The 18,038-nt window shown below is 43.6% G+C and overlaps 1 protein-coding gene across 7 annotated transcripts in view; it reads left to right on the top strand.

The window, feature by feature from the left end:
• LOC136428948 (high affinity cAMP-specific and IBMX-insensitive 3',5'-cyclic phosphodiesterase 8B-like) overlaps positions 1 to 18,038 on the top strand; it is a 72,605-nt gene that overhangs the window by 31,987 nt on the left and 22,580 nt on the right. For all 7 annotated transcript variants that reach the window (XM_066418794.1, XM_066418795.1, XM_066418793.1 and 4 more), the window contains exons 5-9: positions 4,063 to 4,122; positions 5,752 to 5,809; positions 6,583 to 6,671; positions 8,964 to 9,042; positions 15,711 to 15,848. In XM_066418794.1, the coding sequence (XP_066274891.1) occupies positions 4,063 to 4,122; positions 5,752 to 5,809; positions 6,583 to 6,671; positions 8,964 to 9,042; positions 15,711 to 15,848 (424 nt within the window). The remainder of the gene's footprint in view (positions 1 to 4,062; positions 4,123 to 5,751; positions 5,810 to 6,582; positions 6,672 to 8,963; positions 9,043 to 15,710; positions 15,849 to 18,038) is intronic.

The following is an 18,038-nucleotide window of genomic DNA, read 5'->3' as shown; positions in this document are numbered from 1 at the left end:
ATTTTCTCCCTCTCTGCTACAACAACATCAAAATCCTGAACGGAAACACGATAACTGCCGGCCTCTGTGCCTGCAACATCGCTACAAACTGTGTGGGAAGACCCGCTACGCTCATCACTGTGGCGAGTTGAAAACTGTAAACAACTGTCCGAAACACGAGGAGCATTGTCTGAGCAGATGGACATGTCGCTACCGTCAGTGGGAGGTAGACTGTAAACATGATCCTCACTGTGGCGAGTTGAATGTCGGACGCTACTGAACGAAACACGAGAACTATCGTCTGTGTTGATTGACACATCGCTACAATCTGCGTAGGGAAGGCTGTTGAAACCATCCGCACTGTGGCGGGTTGAATACGGAAAACTGACCGGGTCGACTCTTCAATTGTTGAGTCGCAGGTACACCCGACCCGAAAATTGTCACTCGAATTGTGCCTTGTGGCAACGCCCGCTGGGGGAGTATCACTCGTAGAGTCGCAGGTACACCCGACCTGAAAATTGTCACTCGAATTGTGCCTTGTGGCAACGCCCGCTGGGGGAGTATCACTCGTAGAGTCGCAGGTACACCCGACCCGAAAATTGTCACTCGAATTGTGCCTTGTGGCAACGCCCGCTGGGGGAGTATCACTCGTAGAGTCGCAGGTACACCCGACCTGAAAACCGTCACTCGAATTGTGCCTCGCGGCAACGCCCGCTGGGGGATGTACAGTCACGGAAACATCGGCTGTTCTAGAGGAAACCTGACTTTGCCTGGCGGCGACGCCCTCTTGGAGGGGAAACGAGACGAAAGAATCTGTACCAATTCTTGTCATATCTGTATTGACATAACTGTAAACAACTGTCCGAAACACGAGGAGCATTGTCTGAGCGGATGGACATGTCGCTACCGTCAGTGGGAGGTAGACTGTAAACATGATCCTCACTGTGGCGAGTTGAATGTCGGACGCTACTGAAGGAAACACGAGAACTATCTGACTTTGCCTGGCGGCGACGCCCTCTTGGAGGGGAAACGAGACGAAAGAATCTGTACCAATTCTTGTCATATCTGTATTGTCATAACTGTAAACAACTGTCCGAAACACGAGGAGCATTGTCTGAGCGGATGGACATGTCGCTACCGTCAGTGGGAGGTAGACTGTAAACATGATCCTCACTGTGGCGAGTTGAATGTCGGACGCTACTGAAGGAAACACGAGAACTATCATCTGTGTTGATTGACACATCGCTACAATCTGCGTAGGTAAGGCTGTTGAAACTATCCGCACTGTGGCGAGTTAAATACGGAAAACTACTGACAGAAGCGAGCTGAACGTGGCTACTAGAAGGAGACGGACGTGGACAAACAGACACCAAACTCACAGTTCTCCGCACGGTAGTGTCCCCGGCTCTTGAGCCGGTCCCCGTGCCCTTGGGTGGGCGTGCTTATCACGCAGTGCTGCCAGCCGTCTGCACTCGCGTCTGCTTGGTTTCCCGCCTCTTGCGTTCGCAGTCGGCTTCTGCGTGCTTGTATTTCATTGACTTGCTCTCCCAGCAGAATCGACAGCAGTGGTCGAAACGGCACGTTGAGAGGAAACAGTTGTTTTTGTTGAAGCCCCAGCATATCTGCGGTGCTGTCTGTGTTGACGTGCCGCCATCACCGGAATCCGCCGGCTTGAGGTTGTCCTTATTTCCGTCGAAAAACATCTCCTTCAAATGCGCCCAGTCCGACCACACGCCTGGGACGCTCATTGCCTCGCTGACCGCGGCAGCATGGAAAGTACGCACGTGAGCCCACTTGTACCTAGCCAATCTGTCGAAGCAATACTGCAGCACAGAGAGACGGCCGAGCAACTCCGAACGTGGCAGATTCTCAGAACGCAACAACGCCATACATCCGGACACAAACTCTCCGAGAGACAATTCATCATACTTCTTCGGTTCGGAGCTGTCTACGTTGTACACGAATGCTTCTGGGGACAGCGGCTTACCTTCGTCTTTCCTCTTCTTTCCGGCTCCCGGTAGCGCGTACTTGGTGTCCACTGCGTGCTGCAGAGCTGCGTTTTCGCGTAGCTGCTGTAAGGTGATATCTCCCTCTCCTAACACCATCTTGTTACGGGTTTGTAGGGGTTTCCCGGTAATGGTCGCGCGGGCCGCCATAGCTGCTTGTGCTTGCTTGAGTTCGTCCTCCAAGGCGGCGACCTCACTCTCCAACTTTACCTTAGCCAGCCGCTCGAGCAGAGCCTCCTTCTTCTTCTCTAGCTCTGCAGTGGCGCTCTCGTGCGACGGCGGCTCTGTCTCCTCCGGCGAGTCCTTCACGTTGTCCTTCTCTTGGCCATGTGGTGGGGGACGGTCCTTGACCCGCTCGGAAGGAGGGTCTATCCCCTCACAATGCTTACTCCCTTTACCCTTCGGGTGCAGGATCAACTCCTCGCCGCAACCTGGGCATCGTTTCCGTCTCACCATGGTCGAGTAAAGGGCACAAGGCGGAGATTATAACTGAGAAATTCACTGAGAAATTCGAACCGTGTTACTGCTAGCACGCTGGCGTGGCTATGGCGTGGATGACGTGTCTACTGATCACGTGAGCTAGGGTTCGAACGGCTAATTAGCATATTTGAGCCTTCGCTCAAATCGTCACATTGAATTCTTTCTTTGGACCTCGTGTCAACGAACTTTAGTGTAAATGACTCGCAGTAATAGTTTATATTGATTGTCGTTATTGTCATGTAGGTTTGTTTATTGCGCACAAGAGTCTTAGGTCCATGTAAACAGTTTAGACAGAGGTAACAAAGTTCTTTGAACACAGCCCAAGAGTTGATACCTTGCCAACATTTCCTAGACAAAGTATCAATTTAAACAATTCAACTGCAGCCAACAGACCTACCCATAAGCTGTCTTGTTTCACTAACTAAGTTTAACTAAGCTGGCATCACACAGCATCGCCCAATGAGTCAGTGAGCTCCAAAGGTCTCATTCCTGTATTACTGTATGCAATCCACTGCCTCTGTGTTCTATCTGCATAACGTGACGTCACAGAAACAGTGGATTGCTCATTCCTTGACAAAGACTGTAGCTGATCAGTCGAAAATTTGGGTAAGTCTAATTTGTTGTGTTGGCAATTACAGTTCAACCTTGATTGAGAATGACTTCTACCAACACAGATGAACTTTCACGTGGAGAATGGTGCAGCCTAATTGACTTTGACCTTGAGTTGAATGCCTTTTGGTCCCACCCTTGCCAGGGGAGCAGCAGGGGTGGGTGCGTATTGACGTCAGAGCGGTAGGCCTGCGCACTGCTCTGTTCTTGTCAAGGCTGCTGCCTATACTGTAATTCACTTCATCCTCACGGTATCAAAATTTCACGGAAATTATAAGGAAAATGGACATTTTCACTGAACTTTATCTTCACGATGGTGGCAAGTGATCGGAATCATATACATGTATAAGTATACGAAAGGTTTTTTCAGCCTCAGCCAATCCAGCAGGTGGGAATCAAATGGTGCCAGAGCAATTTTTGCAAAGACTCTCCGAGTTCTGGGTTGTTGAGGGGAAATGCAGGGAAGCCTGTCATAACTCCTTGGAGAATTGAGCTAACAAGGACACATAATGTAAAATTATATTTTTCGCTGGGACTTGATCTCGTGATAGGAGTTGAGAGGAGGTTTTTGCTGTGTTTTAAGTTTGCGATGGAAACAATATCGGTAGTGCAGTAGTAATAAATATTAGAAACAGTTTGTTTTGTCATTATTTCGTGGTATATGAGCTCACCGCGAAAATAAAACCGCCAGCATGACTCTTTAAAGATTTACAGTATGCCAGGTTAATATCATTGTATCACATACATTGGTCATGCAGCTTCCCTTACAAGAAAATACTTATGATTCAGTCAAACCTGTACAAGTGATTGACAGATTGACACAAGCATCAAAACCCTGTTTATAGTGACCACCTGTCCACATAGACTAGATTTTACATGTATCTCTCCCTTCAGTTTTGACTTTACATATTTTAGGATTTACATGTACATGTATATTATCGGTAATATTGTTCATAGTAATAATAGTTCTGATTGTCTTTTATTACAGATCAATCCGTGCAATCAAGTCCTGTGAGCACGCAGTGGTCGTTGCAGTGACCAGAAAGTCGTGAGTTTTTGACATTCATTTTCACTTCATGTTAAACTTGTAGTGAATATAAGACGAAAGGTGCTTAAAAGATTTAACTAGTCTATTTTGTTTGAAACTTAAAGTTTTTCATTCATGAGAAGCTAAATTTGTCCGCTTTTCAACTTAATAAATCTGTGAACATAAAGTTACACATATACGATATCACAGAAATACTTATTAACAATTATGTGAAAGTTTGTTTTGAATAGGCCTCATGTTACATGATAACAAACAAGCCTGTTGCCTAGAAATAGAATGACTCCTTTGTTTTCTATGCTACACAATGTAGCCCAGTTGGAAGTGTCCTGGGTTGCTGTTTATGTAATATATTACGCACTCGTGTGCTGTTTTCCACATGTTTGCTAACACGGCTTTCGTGACAACCTTGAACCTGGGGCAGCCTTGTCTGGGAATCGTTATGCAATCCGTGGTTTTGGCAGGCTTCCTAAGCTGATCTCCAGGGCCTAGTGCAGAGATAACCTTTTTACCAAGCTGGGCTCCAACTCCAGAGTCTCCCTCCTTCTGTATGGCTGGTTTTCGAGTGTTGAAAATAGTGTTTCAAAGACCATTTGACACCAAATTACAAAGTTTTCTTTTCATTCTGGATTTAAAAAAAAAAATTAAGATGTATTTTTTTGTTTCCACAAACAGCCCAGCCAGGCCCCGGTTTGGAAATGTGACCGTAGCATTAGCATCTATTTTTATAATTTTAAAATTTTTTTAGACTAGAACAAGCCTTTAGCAGCCCTTCCACTGGTTTTGAGGATGCCCAATAAGCCCCATATAGCGAGATTGTGTAAAACAGGCTAGATCTCATGGGCCTAGTGCAGAGATAACCTTTTTACCAAGCTGGGCTCCAACTCCAGAGTCTCCCTCCTTTTGTATGGCTGGTTTTCGAGTGTTGAAAATAGTGTTTCAAAGACCATTTGACACCAAATTACAACATTTTCTTATCATTCAGGATTTTTTGAAAAAAGTTAAAATTTATTTTTTTGTTTCCACAAACAACCCAGCCAGGCCCCGGTTTGGAAATGTGACCGTAGCATTAGCATTTATTTTTATAATTTAAAAAATTTTTTAGACTAGAACAAGCCTTTAGCAGCCCTTCCACTGGTTTTGAGGAGGCCCAATAAGCCCCATATAGCGAGAGATGGTGTAAAACAGGCTAGATCTCCAGGGCCTGCTGCAGAGATAACCTTTTTACCAAGCTGGGCTCCAGCTCCAGAGTCTCCTGCCTTTTGTATGGCTGGCTTTCGAGTGTTGAAAACAGTGTTTCAAAGACCATTTTGACAACAAATGACAATATTTTCTGATAATTCTGGATCAAAGTTGAGCCCAATTTTGTGTATGTTGGAAATTACAATTTAACGTTTGACTGACTTTTACCAACACGGATAAGCTTCAAGTTCATTTTCTGATTATGTTTAACTATGATACTAGTATAATCTTATTAACATATACATTTGTACCAAATCTACATCCTTCTCCTATTATCGACCAAGCGCTGCACCATCAAAACCTAACAGAAGTACAGTATTGTGCTGTTTTGGTGTTGGCTCATTGTTTTTCTTAAGAGTTTCTTGGTCAACCTGTTACTTGTTTTCACAGACCCAATGAGAAAGAAGAGCCAAGCATCCTCCCCCTTCTAAATGCTGGCTTTAACAGGGTAAGTGCAGTGTTATAAAGCAAAGATTTGTCACCAGGTTCAAAAAGACTTCAAATGACTCTCTACGGTATTGGTAACAGCTGCTCTCTGTTGTATGTCAATACTATAATGAGACATATAACAATTTGTTTGTTTGTTCGTTCAGACTGATGAAGTGCCTAGTGGCAGATACATGTAGGGCAGCAACTTGACAAGTCAAGTCTCCTTGCCATTTCAGTAGCAGGGTATGATTTGATAAAGCCCTTCCCCTCTAATGTGTTGAGGTATCCTCATTTTACGCCCCTTGCAAAAGATCAGGATACAGTCTCAACTCTGATCTTAGAACTTTAAGTTGAAGGCATGACTATATTTTGTTCTTTTCTGAGCTGGTATTAGATATTTAGAAGTTGGTACATCCACCAGTATATCTCACTAAGTTTTCTCTGGTCTTGTTTGGTATGGTAGCGTGCTTAGTCCAGTGGTTAACAGCCCTGCCTTTGGAACTAGAAGCCCCGGGTTCAATCCCGGCTGTGTCACTCACCTGACATGCGCGCTCCTGGAAAAGGCTGAGTCCTTAGGACGGGACGTTAAGCAGTGGTCCACTGTTCATTGTGGTTGTCGAAAAGAGCTAGGGGAATTTCCCCGGTACAACCTGTAAATACTGTATATATAGCGTCTGTCTTCCTGTCACAACCGGTGGAAGATTAGCTCATCTGTTCATTGAGTTCATTTGAGCTAAACTGGTTTGAAATCACTAATTTCCAATCACTTTACTTTTGTTTGTCTGTGCCCAGCGCTACACAGAGAACACTAACCTGGGGGCGTGTATAAACGAGCTGTTGATGCTGGACCACTCTGAAATTCGCGCCAGGAACAAGCTGAAGTAAGTACATGTTTGTTTGTTTGTTTGTTTGTATTGCATACACGGTAAACCGCCTCGAGGCATAACATACAAGGTTCGCACTGAACAGTACAAGCTGCATATCCAGACAGATTTATATGAATCCACTCATGATCATACCGGGAATGGTGGGTTCTTTAACCTACTCGAGGTGTGGCTCTCCTCAAATACGGGACCTCTATTTAATATCCTATCTGAGTGAAGTCCCTAACCGAAGCTAGGTACTAAATTAAATTTTCCCCGGAGCGAAGACACTGAAGAAAGTCGTGTAAAGTGCCTTTTCCAAGGGCACAAGATCGGGGTATATCAGTGGTTTCGAACCCGGGACCACTCTGGGAGAAACACCTTACCGATTGCACCACACGATGCCACATGTTTATGTTTGTTCAGTTTCAACAGTTGTCAAATAGCAACTTTACGTTTGAGTATGCTTTTAAGAACTACACAATGGCAGTTCTGAATTGTTTGTTAGGTGGAACCACTACAAATAACGAGTCCCAGCCAACGCCTGATGGGAAATGGACTTGTTTCTCTGAAAGGTTTTGGGGACGGGTTCATTGAAGTCAAGCGACCAATTACGCTTCACAAATGAAATACTTTACTGTCAATCCTTAACGCTGAATTGGAGCAGGCTGCTGCGATTGATGGCAAACAGCTTTCTATGCCTCATAGAAAAAGCCAAGGCTTGAACAGTCAAGCAAAGTGTAAACACACTGAGCAATTGTGTCTGCTGATTGAGAAGAAAAAAATGACAGTGAAAAATAGATTATATGGGTTTGGACATGATTTGTGGTTGGACCTTTAGTAGGATGACACGAGAAGTCAGCTAAACCAGATATGTCAGTGAGATTAACGATCCTGTCTCATACATAAAGTTCAACATGGCACTGACATAAAGACTGATGATATGGTGAGTTATAAACAGTTTGACAAATGACTGTGATGATATCTAGGTTTATACAGTCAAAACTGCCCAAGAAGACTGCTCTGGAGACCTATCAATCTGGTCTATGTGGACAGGTGGAAACTACAACTTGTGCCAATGGGGAAAATTATTTAGGGACCACCAAAAAGTGGTCCTTCAGGTGGTCCTTCCTCATGTACAAATGTAGAGGTGGTTACTTGTACAGGTTTGACTGTACACTCCCAACTGGATTTGGGGTTAAACAGACGCTTTGGGGGTCCTTACCCCATTTTACCTGGAAAGTGGGTTAAAAAGAGTGACCATTTTGGGTAAGCACCCCCAAAAGGTCCATTTAACCCCAAATCCAGTTGGCAGTGGTATATCAACCGGCAGGTGGTCCTTATGTAGAGGTCCTAATGTAAGTTGAAAGGCCGAAACTCGACATGACCGGCAGTAACCTGTATCCCCACAAACCAGCCTGGATTATGTTGTTTCCCTGTGTGGGTTCGTTGACCTTTTGGCTGAGCTGCAACAACCTTACTAGTAGAAACCGCTTTGTGCTGTGGGTCGTCTGACTTGAAAAATGCAGCCATTGTGAGCATTGAGCACAACAGCTCAGATCAACCTAAGCTTATATCAGTGTTCGAAATACCCGTCTGCATTCTGCAGAAAGATTTTCAAGATCACAGGAAAAAAAGTTAACAACCTGCAATTTTGCTGACCTAAGAATTCAGGCGGTAGGGAGAAAATGGAGTGTTCATGCATGGTGGTTTAAAGTTTGTATTTGGACCATGGTTGCACTACATTCACACAATGGAAACACTTTTTGCTCTAGTTTTAAGTCCACAGTAAAGAGTTCACCCCAAAAACTGCAAACATAAAACCACCGTGAATAGAGCTGTGTACCCGTACACTGTACCGATACAGTACCGGGTACAATCAATTAGGTACAGGTCCAAAATACCTGACCCTGCTGTATTGGTACTGGACCTGACTCAGGAGATGGCCACTTTGACAGATAAAATTACTATGAAATTACCGTGGCAGTGCTCTAATGCCACTCTAAAGCACAGAAGACACATTTGCATGGCTGGAGACATTTTTCATCTGGGTTTTCATAAAAACAATACCTAGCACAATCAAATATTATGTTTTTACCAGTTCAAACATGCTTTTGTCCTTATTGAAAATCTAGCATTTTCCGAACAAGTAGTTTAGGTACAGGTTCAGGTCCGGACCTGTACCTACACCCGTGTACCTGTACCTGTATCTGTACCTAAAATTTGTTTAGGTACACAGCTCTAACCGTGAACATTTCTGCATTTACAGTATTCATGATAACAACTGAGTTGTGTCTTGCCTCCTCTCAGAGCCTGTCAGGCCCTGTTCGCTGCCATTGAGAATGTGTCGGAAGCCATTGAGATCTGCAACCAGGATCACCAACTCATGGTAAGGCCACACCAATTTAATTTCTTGGTTAACAGATTTAGAAAAAAAATAAAAAATTTAGAAAAAAAAATCATGAAAACAGAAGGCTAGGCCAGTATGCAAAGGCGCCACCTACATCGGCTACTTCGGTCTTCGGGTTATGCATCAAACCCCGCGTGTATCCCCGCGGGTTTCTGCGTGTACCCCCGCGGGTTTTTGCGTGTACACCCGCGGGGTTTTGCGTGTACCCCCGCGGGTTTTTGCGTGTACACCCGCGGGGTTTTGCGTGTACCCCCGCGGGTTTTTGCGTGTACACCCGCGGGGTTTTGCGTGTATCCCCGCGGGCCGTCGGTCTGTCCCGCAGCCCGATCTGCAGTGTGAGACCTTCAATCTAGAACGCACCGCGCACCGGCGCTGCTTTGTACCACGTTGTTTCGGGTAGATTTTGCAACAATTTTCACGAGCGGACTCCAGAGCAAATTGGCAACACTTAGAGACAGCCGACTCTGCAGCACATACGGTATAAAAAACAGAACAAATAAACACTAGTGGCGTCATTCCACCAAGATGTATTTTTTTATATTTCATAAATTTTTATATTTCATAAAAAAATGCATATTTTTTTAACACCGCAAATCATGATGTGTCCGATGATGCGACGCGGACGCATCGCTGCCGCGGCTAGCGTCAGGGCCACCCGAAGAAAATGGCATCACATGGTAGCGGTATTACCGTATGTACTTGTACTCATAATGAAGAGTGTACGATTAATCATTGTAGACGCTACTGTAAAAAGAATAATTTGTGTTTGTCTGGTAATCTTCCGGCAAAGATAAACTATCTTAGCATAACAATAACAAATTCGAGCTCCGAACAAAATACTATCGGAATGATCGTCAGGGAATGACCCGTACGGCTCCTGTAGTCGTGCAAAGTCCTGGAGGTCCCACTACCAGGTACACAAGGCACACGAGAGGCATGTCTATTTGACAAGCGTCGACCTGCAGTTATCTTCCTTCGGGCTGTGTTCGAGCTTGAAGCTCCGCACCGCTATCGTGGGAACCCGCTTCCGCATTGAAAACTGGAACGTGACCTGTTTATGCAAATTTGGAGGTTCCTAAAGTATGACGCACGACGCGCAAACACCATGGCACGGGGCATGTTCCTTTGTCATGTTGGCGTCATGTTGTCGAATTAAGGATTTCTAGTGCAAACATGAGATCTGCATCATTGCGGTCGGAAATAGATAGATATGATGGTCTTTTTACGCGTGTACTGAGTATGTAACTTGTTCAGATACCAGTGGAATAATTTGTAGCAAAAATTGAACCTCCCGAATTTGTAACTTGAACTGGTCTTGTCCAGACCCCAGGTGGATTCGTGCACGGCTCAGTTTGATTGACACATGGGCGGCGAGGCGCGGTTTCTTTGACGGCATGTTTTCAAAGAAGCGCACCGCGCTGATTGTAATAGCATTCTGAACGTTGTTTTTTTTTCTTCTCCGCCCTGTGTTGACATGTACTTATTTTTTCATTGTTTGTTCTAGTATATTCTATAAACAGTTTCGGAGAAATCGAAATTTATCTTGGTGTGGGTGTAAATGATCCACGCGATCTGAGTACTAGTATATGTGGTAATATTGTCGTTTGAATCCCGTACTATATTGAAATGCTTTAATTTTTAGTTATTGTTTTCTTTTTCAGATAAAATTTCCCCGGAAGTTTGGAGGCACGCTTTTAACTGTGTGATACTATTCGCCGAATTGGACCATCGCCGAACTATTTTACCAGTTATTTTGTGTGGAATTGTCTTTTTTTCATGGTTTTTGACTTTGACTGTTTATTATAAACGGAACTATTTCAACATCCAACCAACAGCTATTCACTAACACGTTCATGTTCTTTGAATTATTACTAACATACGTTAAGTAACCTACCGTCTGTCGTAATTATCAAACCAAACTAATCACGACTAAAAGCTAATGTTACTTCTGTAGTAACTTACCAAAAATGAGCAATTAGTTACAACTGAAATGTTGAACCAAGGATGTTATAAACTTGGTCGAGCTAGTACCCGATGGGTCCAAAGATTTTGGAGCATACCTCTAGCAGCGCCTTGGCTGTTGTCTCACCAGTCGCAAAAATGTCCCACTCCCGGAACAGTAGCTGCCCAATGATGATCGATGATCCTGGTATAAACTTACCTTCCGTCACCCCTGTATATGCTGTGACGTAGTGTGTACAATGTACATGACATTGTGTTGTTGACAAACAAACCAAGCACAAGTGAAGAGGAAACATCCTTCAACAACCCATAACAGTTGTCAAACATGTTAGAAAGTTTACATAGTAGAAGTTTAATGTTAGTTACGTTAAGTACAAGCGCCAACACAATTTGAACAGATATGAAACGGAACTTTGAAAGGAAAACAACATTTGTGTTTTTTGTCTGTTTCATACCATCATTTTGAAATCAAGAAATGATGATAAACATTTCAGCAATCATTGCTTTCTATCTGTACTTGATGTGATCAAGACGTCTAAAATCGTCGAAACGCCTAATGTATTCCCTGTGGAATGGTTGAGTCGATCCGATGACCATGAACGGCCCACAAGAGCTCCGACGGAAACAGGTAGGTCTTGTTGGTCGCCCAGCTGCACCCTCGACGGCCCAAGAGCTCCGACGGAAACAGGTAGGTCTTGTTGATCGCCCAGATGCACCCTCGACGGCCCAAGAGCTCCGACGGAAACAGGTAGATCTTGTTGATCGCCCAGATGCACTCTCGACGGCCCAAGAGCTCCGACGGAAACAGGTAGGTCTTGTTGGTCGCCCAGCTGCATCCTCGACGACCAGCAGTGTAATTCCACGGAAGCCGGCAGATGGAAACCTGAATCATAGCTTAGAAAAATAGCTACTGATGTCTATTCATTCACTATATTGTTGTATTCGTATTAACTTAATTAATCATAAGGCCTGATAGCGTATAGCCTTCATCAACGTAAATAACTTATCCATAAATATATACTCCAGTAGCTCCCGCCATTTGTATTCATTTCGCAGTCAAAAATCCTTGATCAGAACTTTTCTAACTTACTTATACTATCACACAGCCCACGATAGAGACATTTTGCACGTCTGTATTGACTTTGATTATAGACATCCGTCCGACCCGATAAAAGAGGACCGACATGTGTACTGTCAATCACAACCATAGCAACAGCCAGGCTGGGGGGACTGACTCTACTGTCGCAGTGGATGAGAGTCGTTGTTTACTTTTCTAAATCAACTAGGCATAGGGTACAATAACATTCCTGTTTTATCGATACTCTTTAATATTACTTATCTTTATTACTTATCGATATGTTACACACACTCTTCGCTATTGATCATGAGTCAGCACGTGTGTACGAAGACCCGCCGGCGCCCTGTGTCAAATTACTGAAGTTTCAGCCGGCGGACACAGGCAAGCGCAAGCCTAAAACCTTGAGATTCGAAAATCCAACTTTGGTCGATCAACTAGTATTCTATTTCTGTCAAAACTGTTTTTAAATGGAACCGATACAAAATTACAATGCTCGTATCGATGCTTGTGAAAATTCGAAAATATCAGGCTGGGATCTACAGGGGCGTGTTTGACTCTTTCTCGTCGGCGTGCGAGTTTTTACAGGTGATTAAAGGGAGTTGTTCATTACTGCATAAAATGACCGTCTTGGGCGGCAAGTGCAAGACAGAAATCGATCTCGGTAAAATCTGATATTTTTCTGCTATAAAGTATAATATGATCTCTTACCAGCCTATGTTGATCCGTATAAGGGGGGAAAGTTTACATTGGAATCTCCTAATTAGCATGACGATTTTGCGGCGTCAAAATCAAGAACGGATCAATATCCTTGACCATGATGCCATTTTCGCTCAGACAAAACCTTTAGTAAATGCCAATCTAACAAGTCTGGTCGTCGTAGAGCAATGAAAGTCACACCCAGTCTGTGACCGGGATCAGGAGCCCGAAACGCAGTGATAAAACTATTAAAAGTGTCCGAGGTCGGCAACGAAATCTACGCTGAAAAAATCAATTAGTCTTCAACATGTATGACTCAAAACCTGATTATTGCCAATCTCTTATTTGTCTTTCTTTTTTAGAACCGCGAACGTAAACACCATCGTCCCGCCGCACTCATGTCAACGCAAGCTGCGTAACCAACTTTTTTTGGGGTCAACAACCTCATGCGCACCGGTTGGAAAAAAAAGGAAACTGGCTTCTTCCGATCAATCACTCACTGTATCCATAAAATGTCCTTGCCGTATCCAACGTTACTGTTGTGAAATGGACGCTCTAATCAGTTATTACGGTACGGACACGCAAGCTCATTATAAACCGGTACCGAAATCTCCGTAATGAAGTGTCCACCGGCCCCAAAAAATTGTCGCCGTGAAATGTGACCGATGTACACAAAATACAAATGGCCGCGAGGGATTCCATCGGCGCTCAACAGATCGTCCGTGAGTTCGGAAGCGCCGCTGGCCTGAAGGTCTCACACAACGTTTTCCGCCTTGCGGGTTCCGTGACACAATTTTTGCCCCGCGGGGATACACGCAAAAACCCGCGGGGATACACGCAAAACCCCGCGGGGGTACACGCAAAACCCCGCGGGGGTACACGCAAAAACCCGCGGGGATACACGCAAAAACCCGCGGGGGTACACGCAAAAACCCGCGGGGATACACGCAAAAACCCGCGGGGCATTGATGCATAACCCGAAAGCCCCACTGTATAGCGGTGAGAAGCAGTACTCTAGTCAGAAGCTCTGAAGAAGGTGTCTGATAGACACCGAAATGTTAGCAGGTGAGATGATACCTGGTTGTGTAAAAAGAATCTCCTATATCCTATATTCTACCAACCTGATGAAATTATTTTTGGAACTTATAACAAAAATTGTGTGTAGTGCAGGTAGTTTTGAGTGTATCCTGTACCTGTATTTCGACAGCGATTATACTTAGAAAAAGATTATAAATAGCTGTAGCCATAGCCCAGAAAACTGGAGCCAAAACTAAGGAGAGCCTTTAGTTTTATTTCAGTCTTATCTCTTTAGACTAAATAAGTAATGATTTTAAAATTCTGAACCAGATCAGAAGGGATATCCTAAGTGTGTATGATATATCTTGTATTACTACGAGGATTTCAGGAGCCTAAGCTAAGAGAAAACCTCATGATTTCCGTCTTATTTTTAGGTACTATTTGGGTCATACGTAATTCGGAACCATAAGTGTGTGAGATATTTCCTGTATTACTGCAAGGATTTCAGGAAATCCCCAGATTTCTGCGGACCTGAGCTGCAACTAAGCCTTGGGATCGGCAGTAATCCAAGTAAAGCTGCTTCATGACGTACACTTAATCATTATCAGTCTCTGGCCCTGATTCGGTGCATAATTTTTGGGGCAGGGATTGCGCAATGTGCCCAGGGTATGACTTACATGTGGTTCAGTGTCTAGCCATATTTTTTTGTACCTAGTATGTCAATCCAGGGTATATCTAACCATATTGTTTCATACCCTAGTATGTCAACCCAGGGTATGACTTAAATGTGCTTCAGTGTCTAATCTTTGTTCCATACTCTAGTACATGTATGTCAACCCAGGGTTTGACTTATGTAGTTCAGTGTCTAACCATTGTTTCGTACACTAATATGTCAACCCAGGGTATATCTAACCATACTTATAAAGACAATTGAAACTCTAACTGCGTAGAATTTGGAGATTTACTTCCAGACATTTCGAGTGACATCTGTCACCTTTCTTCAGCATCACTAAAATGAACTTGGGCAAAACGAATACAATGCTAGCAATTCTTAACTGGGAAAACCGGTTGAACATGTTAAGGACACTAACTCGTAAGAAATGATCTACCCATATTGTTCCGTACCCTATTATGTCAACCCAGGGTATGACTTACATGTATTTCAGTGTGTAACCATTGTTTTGTACTTAATAGTATGTCTATCTTCAGTATATCTAATCATATTGTTTCGTACTTTAGCATGTCAACCCAGGGTGTGACTTGAATTTAGTTCAGTGTCTAACCATCCATATTTTTTTGTACCTAGTATGTCAGTCCAGGGTATGACTTGAAGTGGTTCAGTGTCTAACCATTGTTTCGTACACTAATATGTCAACCCAGGGTATATCTAACCATACTTATAAAGACAATTCAAAGTCTACAACTGCGTAGAATTTGGAGATTTACTTCCAGACATTTCGAGTGACATCTGTCACCTTTCTTCAGCATCACTAAAATGAACTTGGGCAAAACGAATACAATGCTAGCAATTCTTAACTGGGAAAACCGGTTGAACATGTTAAGGACACTAACTCGTAAGAAATGATCTACCCATATTGTTCCGTACCCTAGTATGTCAACCCAGGGTATGACTTACATGTAGTTCAGTGTGTAACCATTGTTTTGTACTTAATAGTATGTCTATCTTCGGTATATCTAATCATATTGTTTCGTACTTTAGCATGTCAACCCAGGGTGTGACTTAAATGTGGTTCAGTGTCTAACCATCCATATTTTTTTGTACCTAGTCTGTCAATCCAGGGTATATCTAACCATATTGTTCTGTGCTCTAGTATGGTATGGCTTACGTAATACTATGTAGATCAGTGTCTAACCATATTGTTTTGTTCTCTAGTATGTCAACCCAGGGTACGAGCGTCTGACGGGCTTCACGTCACAAGAGGTGGTGGGAAAGGAGAAGGGTTTGCCGAAGAGCGACAAAAACAGCCTGGATCTGCAAGACGCCATCAACACTCAGATCAAGAAGGGAAAGGTGTGTAGATACATTGTATCTAAAGTATATCTATGTCATACCTGGGCCAGGATAACATTTGATACGGGTGTTCCAGACCGGGTGATATTTTGGGTTATCACACAGGGTTCTACTTGTATCACACAGGCTTCCATCAAATAATTCAAACGCACTTACCACGTCCATCGCCGTCTAAAATTTGAATACTGGAATTGAAGGTACCTTGGGTGATACAGTATACACCGTGTTGTATTCTCTATGTATAGCGGTGTGGAGATATTGTCACCTTCAGAACATAACTGAAGGTGTATTGCGAAAGCTCCTGTAATAGATAGTGTCTGGCAAAGGCAAAAGAGTAATAATCTGTAGGTGTAGACAGATTGATTGTAGACAGAAATGGGGCGCCTATCTGTCTCAGCGCCTCATGTCAGCAGCCATGTCGGTCATCCTCTTCACCCTTGCATGGGATAGAAGCTTATCCTATATATAACTGAAGGTTTGCGGCAAAAGTCAATTAGTGTCAATCTGCAGATGTGACATGTGTAGACAGATATCGGTGTGCCTATCTGTCTCTGAGGGCCTCGGTGACAGCTAGCCTGGGCACCATCCTCCGTTAGTAACCGTGGCTCAATCTTTTCGGCTGCTTACCACTTGCTAACTTGAGGGCTCATCCGTGGTTATCAAGTGAAAAGATTGATCCAGTGGTTACTACGGAGGATGGTACCCAGGCTAAGTGACAGTTATGTCGGTCATCCTACTCATCATTTGTAGGTCATGGGTCGAAAGGTTATCCTCCTGTAACTTTTGTGTTCGGAAATAGCGTGTAAATCTAAAAATATGTTTACCGTTACTCCCTCTATTTTTGCCGGATTTTGCGATAGAAGGAAAGGAGGCTTCATGGTGTTTTGAGCCCTGGTGTTTCAATTTTGAAGTTGAAACTATTCTGTAGTACAGTAGTAGTAGTAGTCCACTGTGTTCTGCTGCTACAGTGGTCGGAACATGTCTCTTAGTAGTCCTTTGAGTCGAAGATAAAAGACCCCTCATGACCTCAATGAAAAGCGGCCTGCGTGCCGATTTGAGCTTATCATGAATAAACAAAGGTTCAAACAAACAAAGATGACTGTCAGTGTCTCTCACGCAGGATGTGACCTCATGTGGCCTCTAAATCCAAAACTTGAGGCACACAGCCGTCGGAACATGTAGTACACTGTAGTAATACATTTTTGTGGTGTCATGAATTTGTAGTGGAGAGGTCACCAGGAAAGCTGCAAAAATAAAACTGCCAGCGAACATCTCAAGATTCACAGTTACTGTAACTATTTGCAGGACTGGTCTAGACAGAGAGGGGTGTGCCATAATCCACCTTATGTCACTGATGTCAGCTATGTAGGTCATCCTCATCAATTTGGGCTATGGGGTGGTGATCTCCAAGCAGATGTAAGGATCCGGCTCATTTTGGTGCTTTATGCCTGTACTGCAACATCTGGTACCCTTTTCTAGTATTGCATTTTTATTGGTTTATATACTGTAGTAGGAGAAGGCAAATGGTTTAAGAATGTGGTACTAGAGAAGGGAATTAAATGGTGCAAAAACAGGCGTAAAGCACCAAAAATGAGCCGGATCCTGACATCTGCTTGGAGATAAGTGGGATGAAAGTTTTTCTAATCCTGGTTCTGAAGCACGAAGTGGCTTAAGGGTATACAAGCCCTGATTTGTCAGAAAGATGTGTAGAAGCCCTGTCTGTTATCCTTCCAATCTGTGAACTGTGGGCTTGTGGCTCTGAAACATTCGGGTTTAGTGACAGCTGTAACCCATCCAGGGCTCGAAATACTGTGTGAATATACTGTACATGTACAACTTGCCAAAGTGTATTACTAAAGGGTAGCCCGTCAGTTCAAAGATAGATCTTTGAAATAACTGAAAGAAGATCAAGGATAAAACGTGTGCCTGTGGGGCCTCCACTAAAACTGTCCTGCACTGCCCAATAGCTTTCAGCTGAGACACCTCTCAATGGCTTACTTAACATTTACGGCTTTGTTTTATATTGTATTCTGATTCTATGGATCGCAATCAGTGTGTTATTGTGGCATTCAATGTAATTGTAGTATTGAGTGGTCTGCAACACCAGCTTGTCTGTGTTTTGTATTGTAGCAATTTTTGATAAAGAATAACTGAGAGAAGTCCAGCAACTGATTGAGTTTTGTTTAACAT

Source organism: Branchiostoma lanceolatum, chromosome 2 (genome assembly GCF_035083965.1).
Source record: "Branchiostoma lanceolatum isolate klBraLanc5 chromosome 2, klBraLanc5.hap2, whole genome shotgun sequence".
NCBI lineage: Eukaryota > Metazoa > Chordata > Leptocardii > Amphioxiformes > Branchiostomatidae > Branchiostoma > Branchiostoma lanceolatum.
This window is presented reverse-complemented; position numbering and strand designations above follow the sequence as displayed.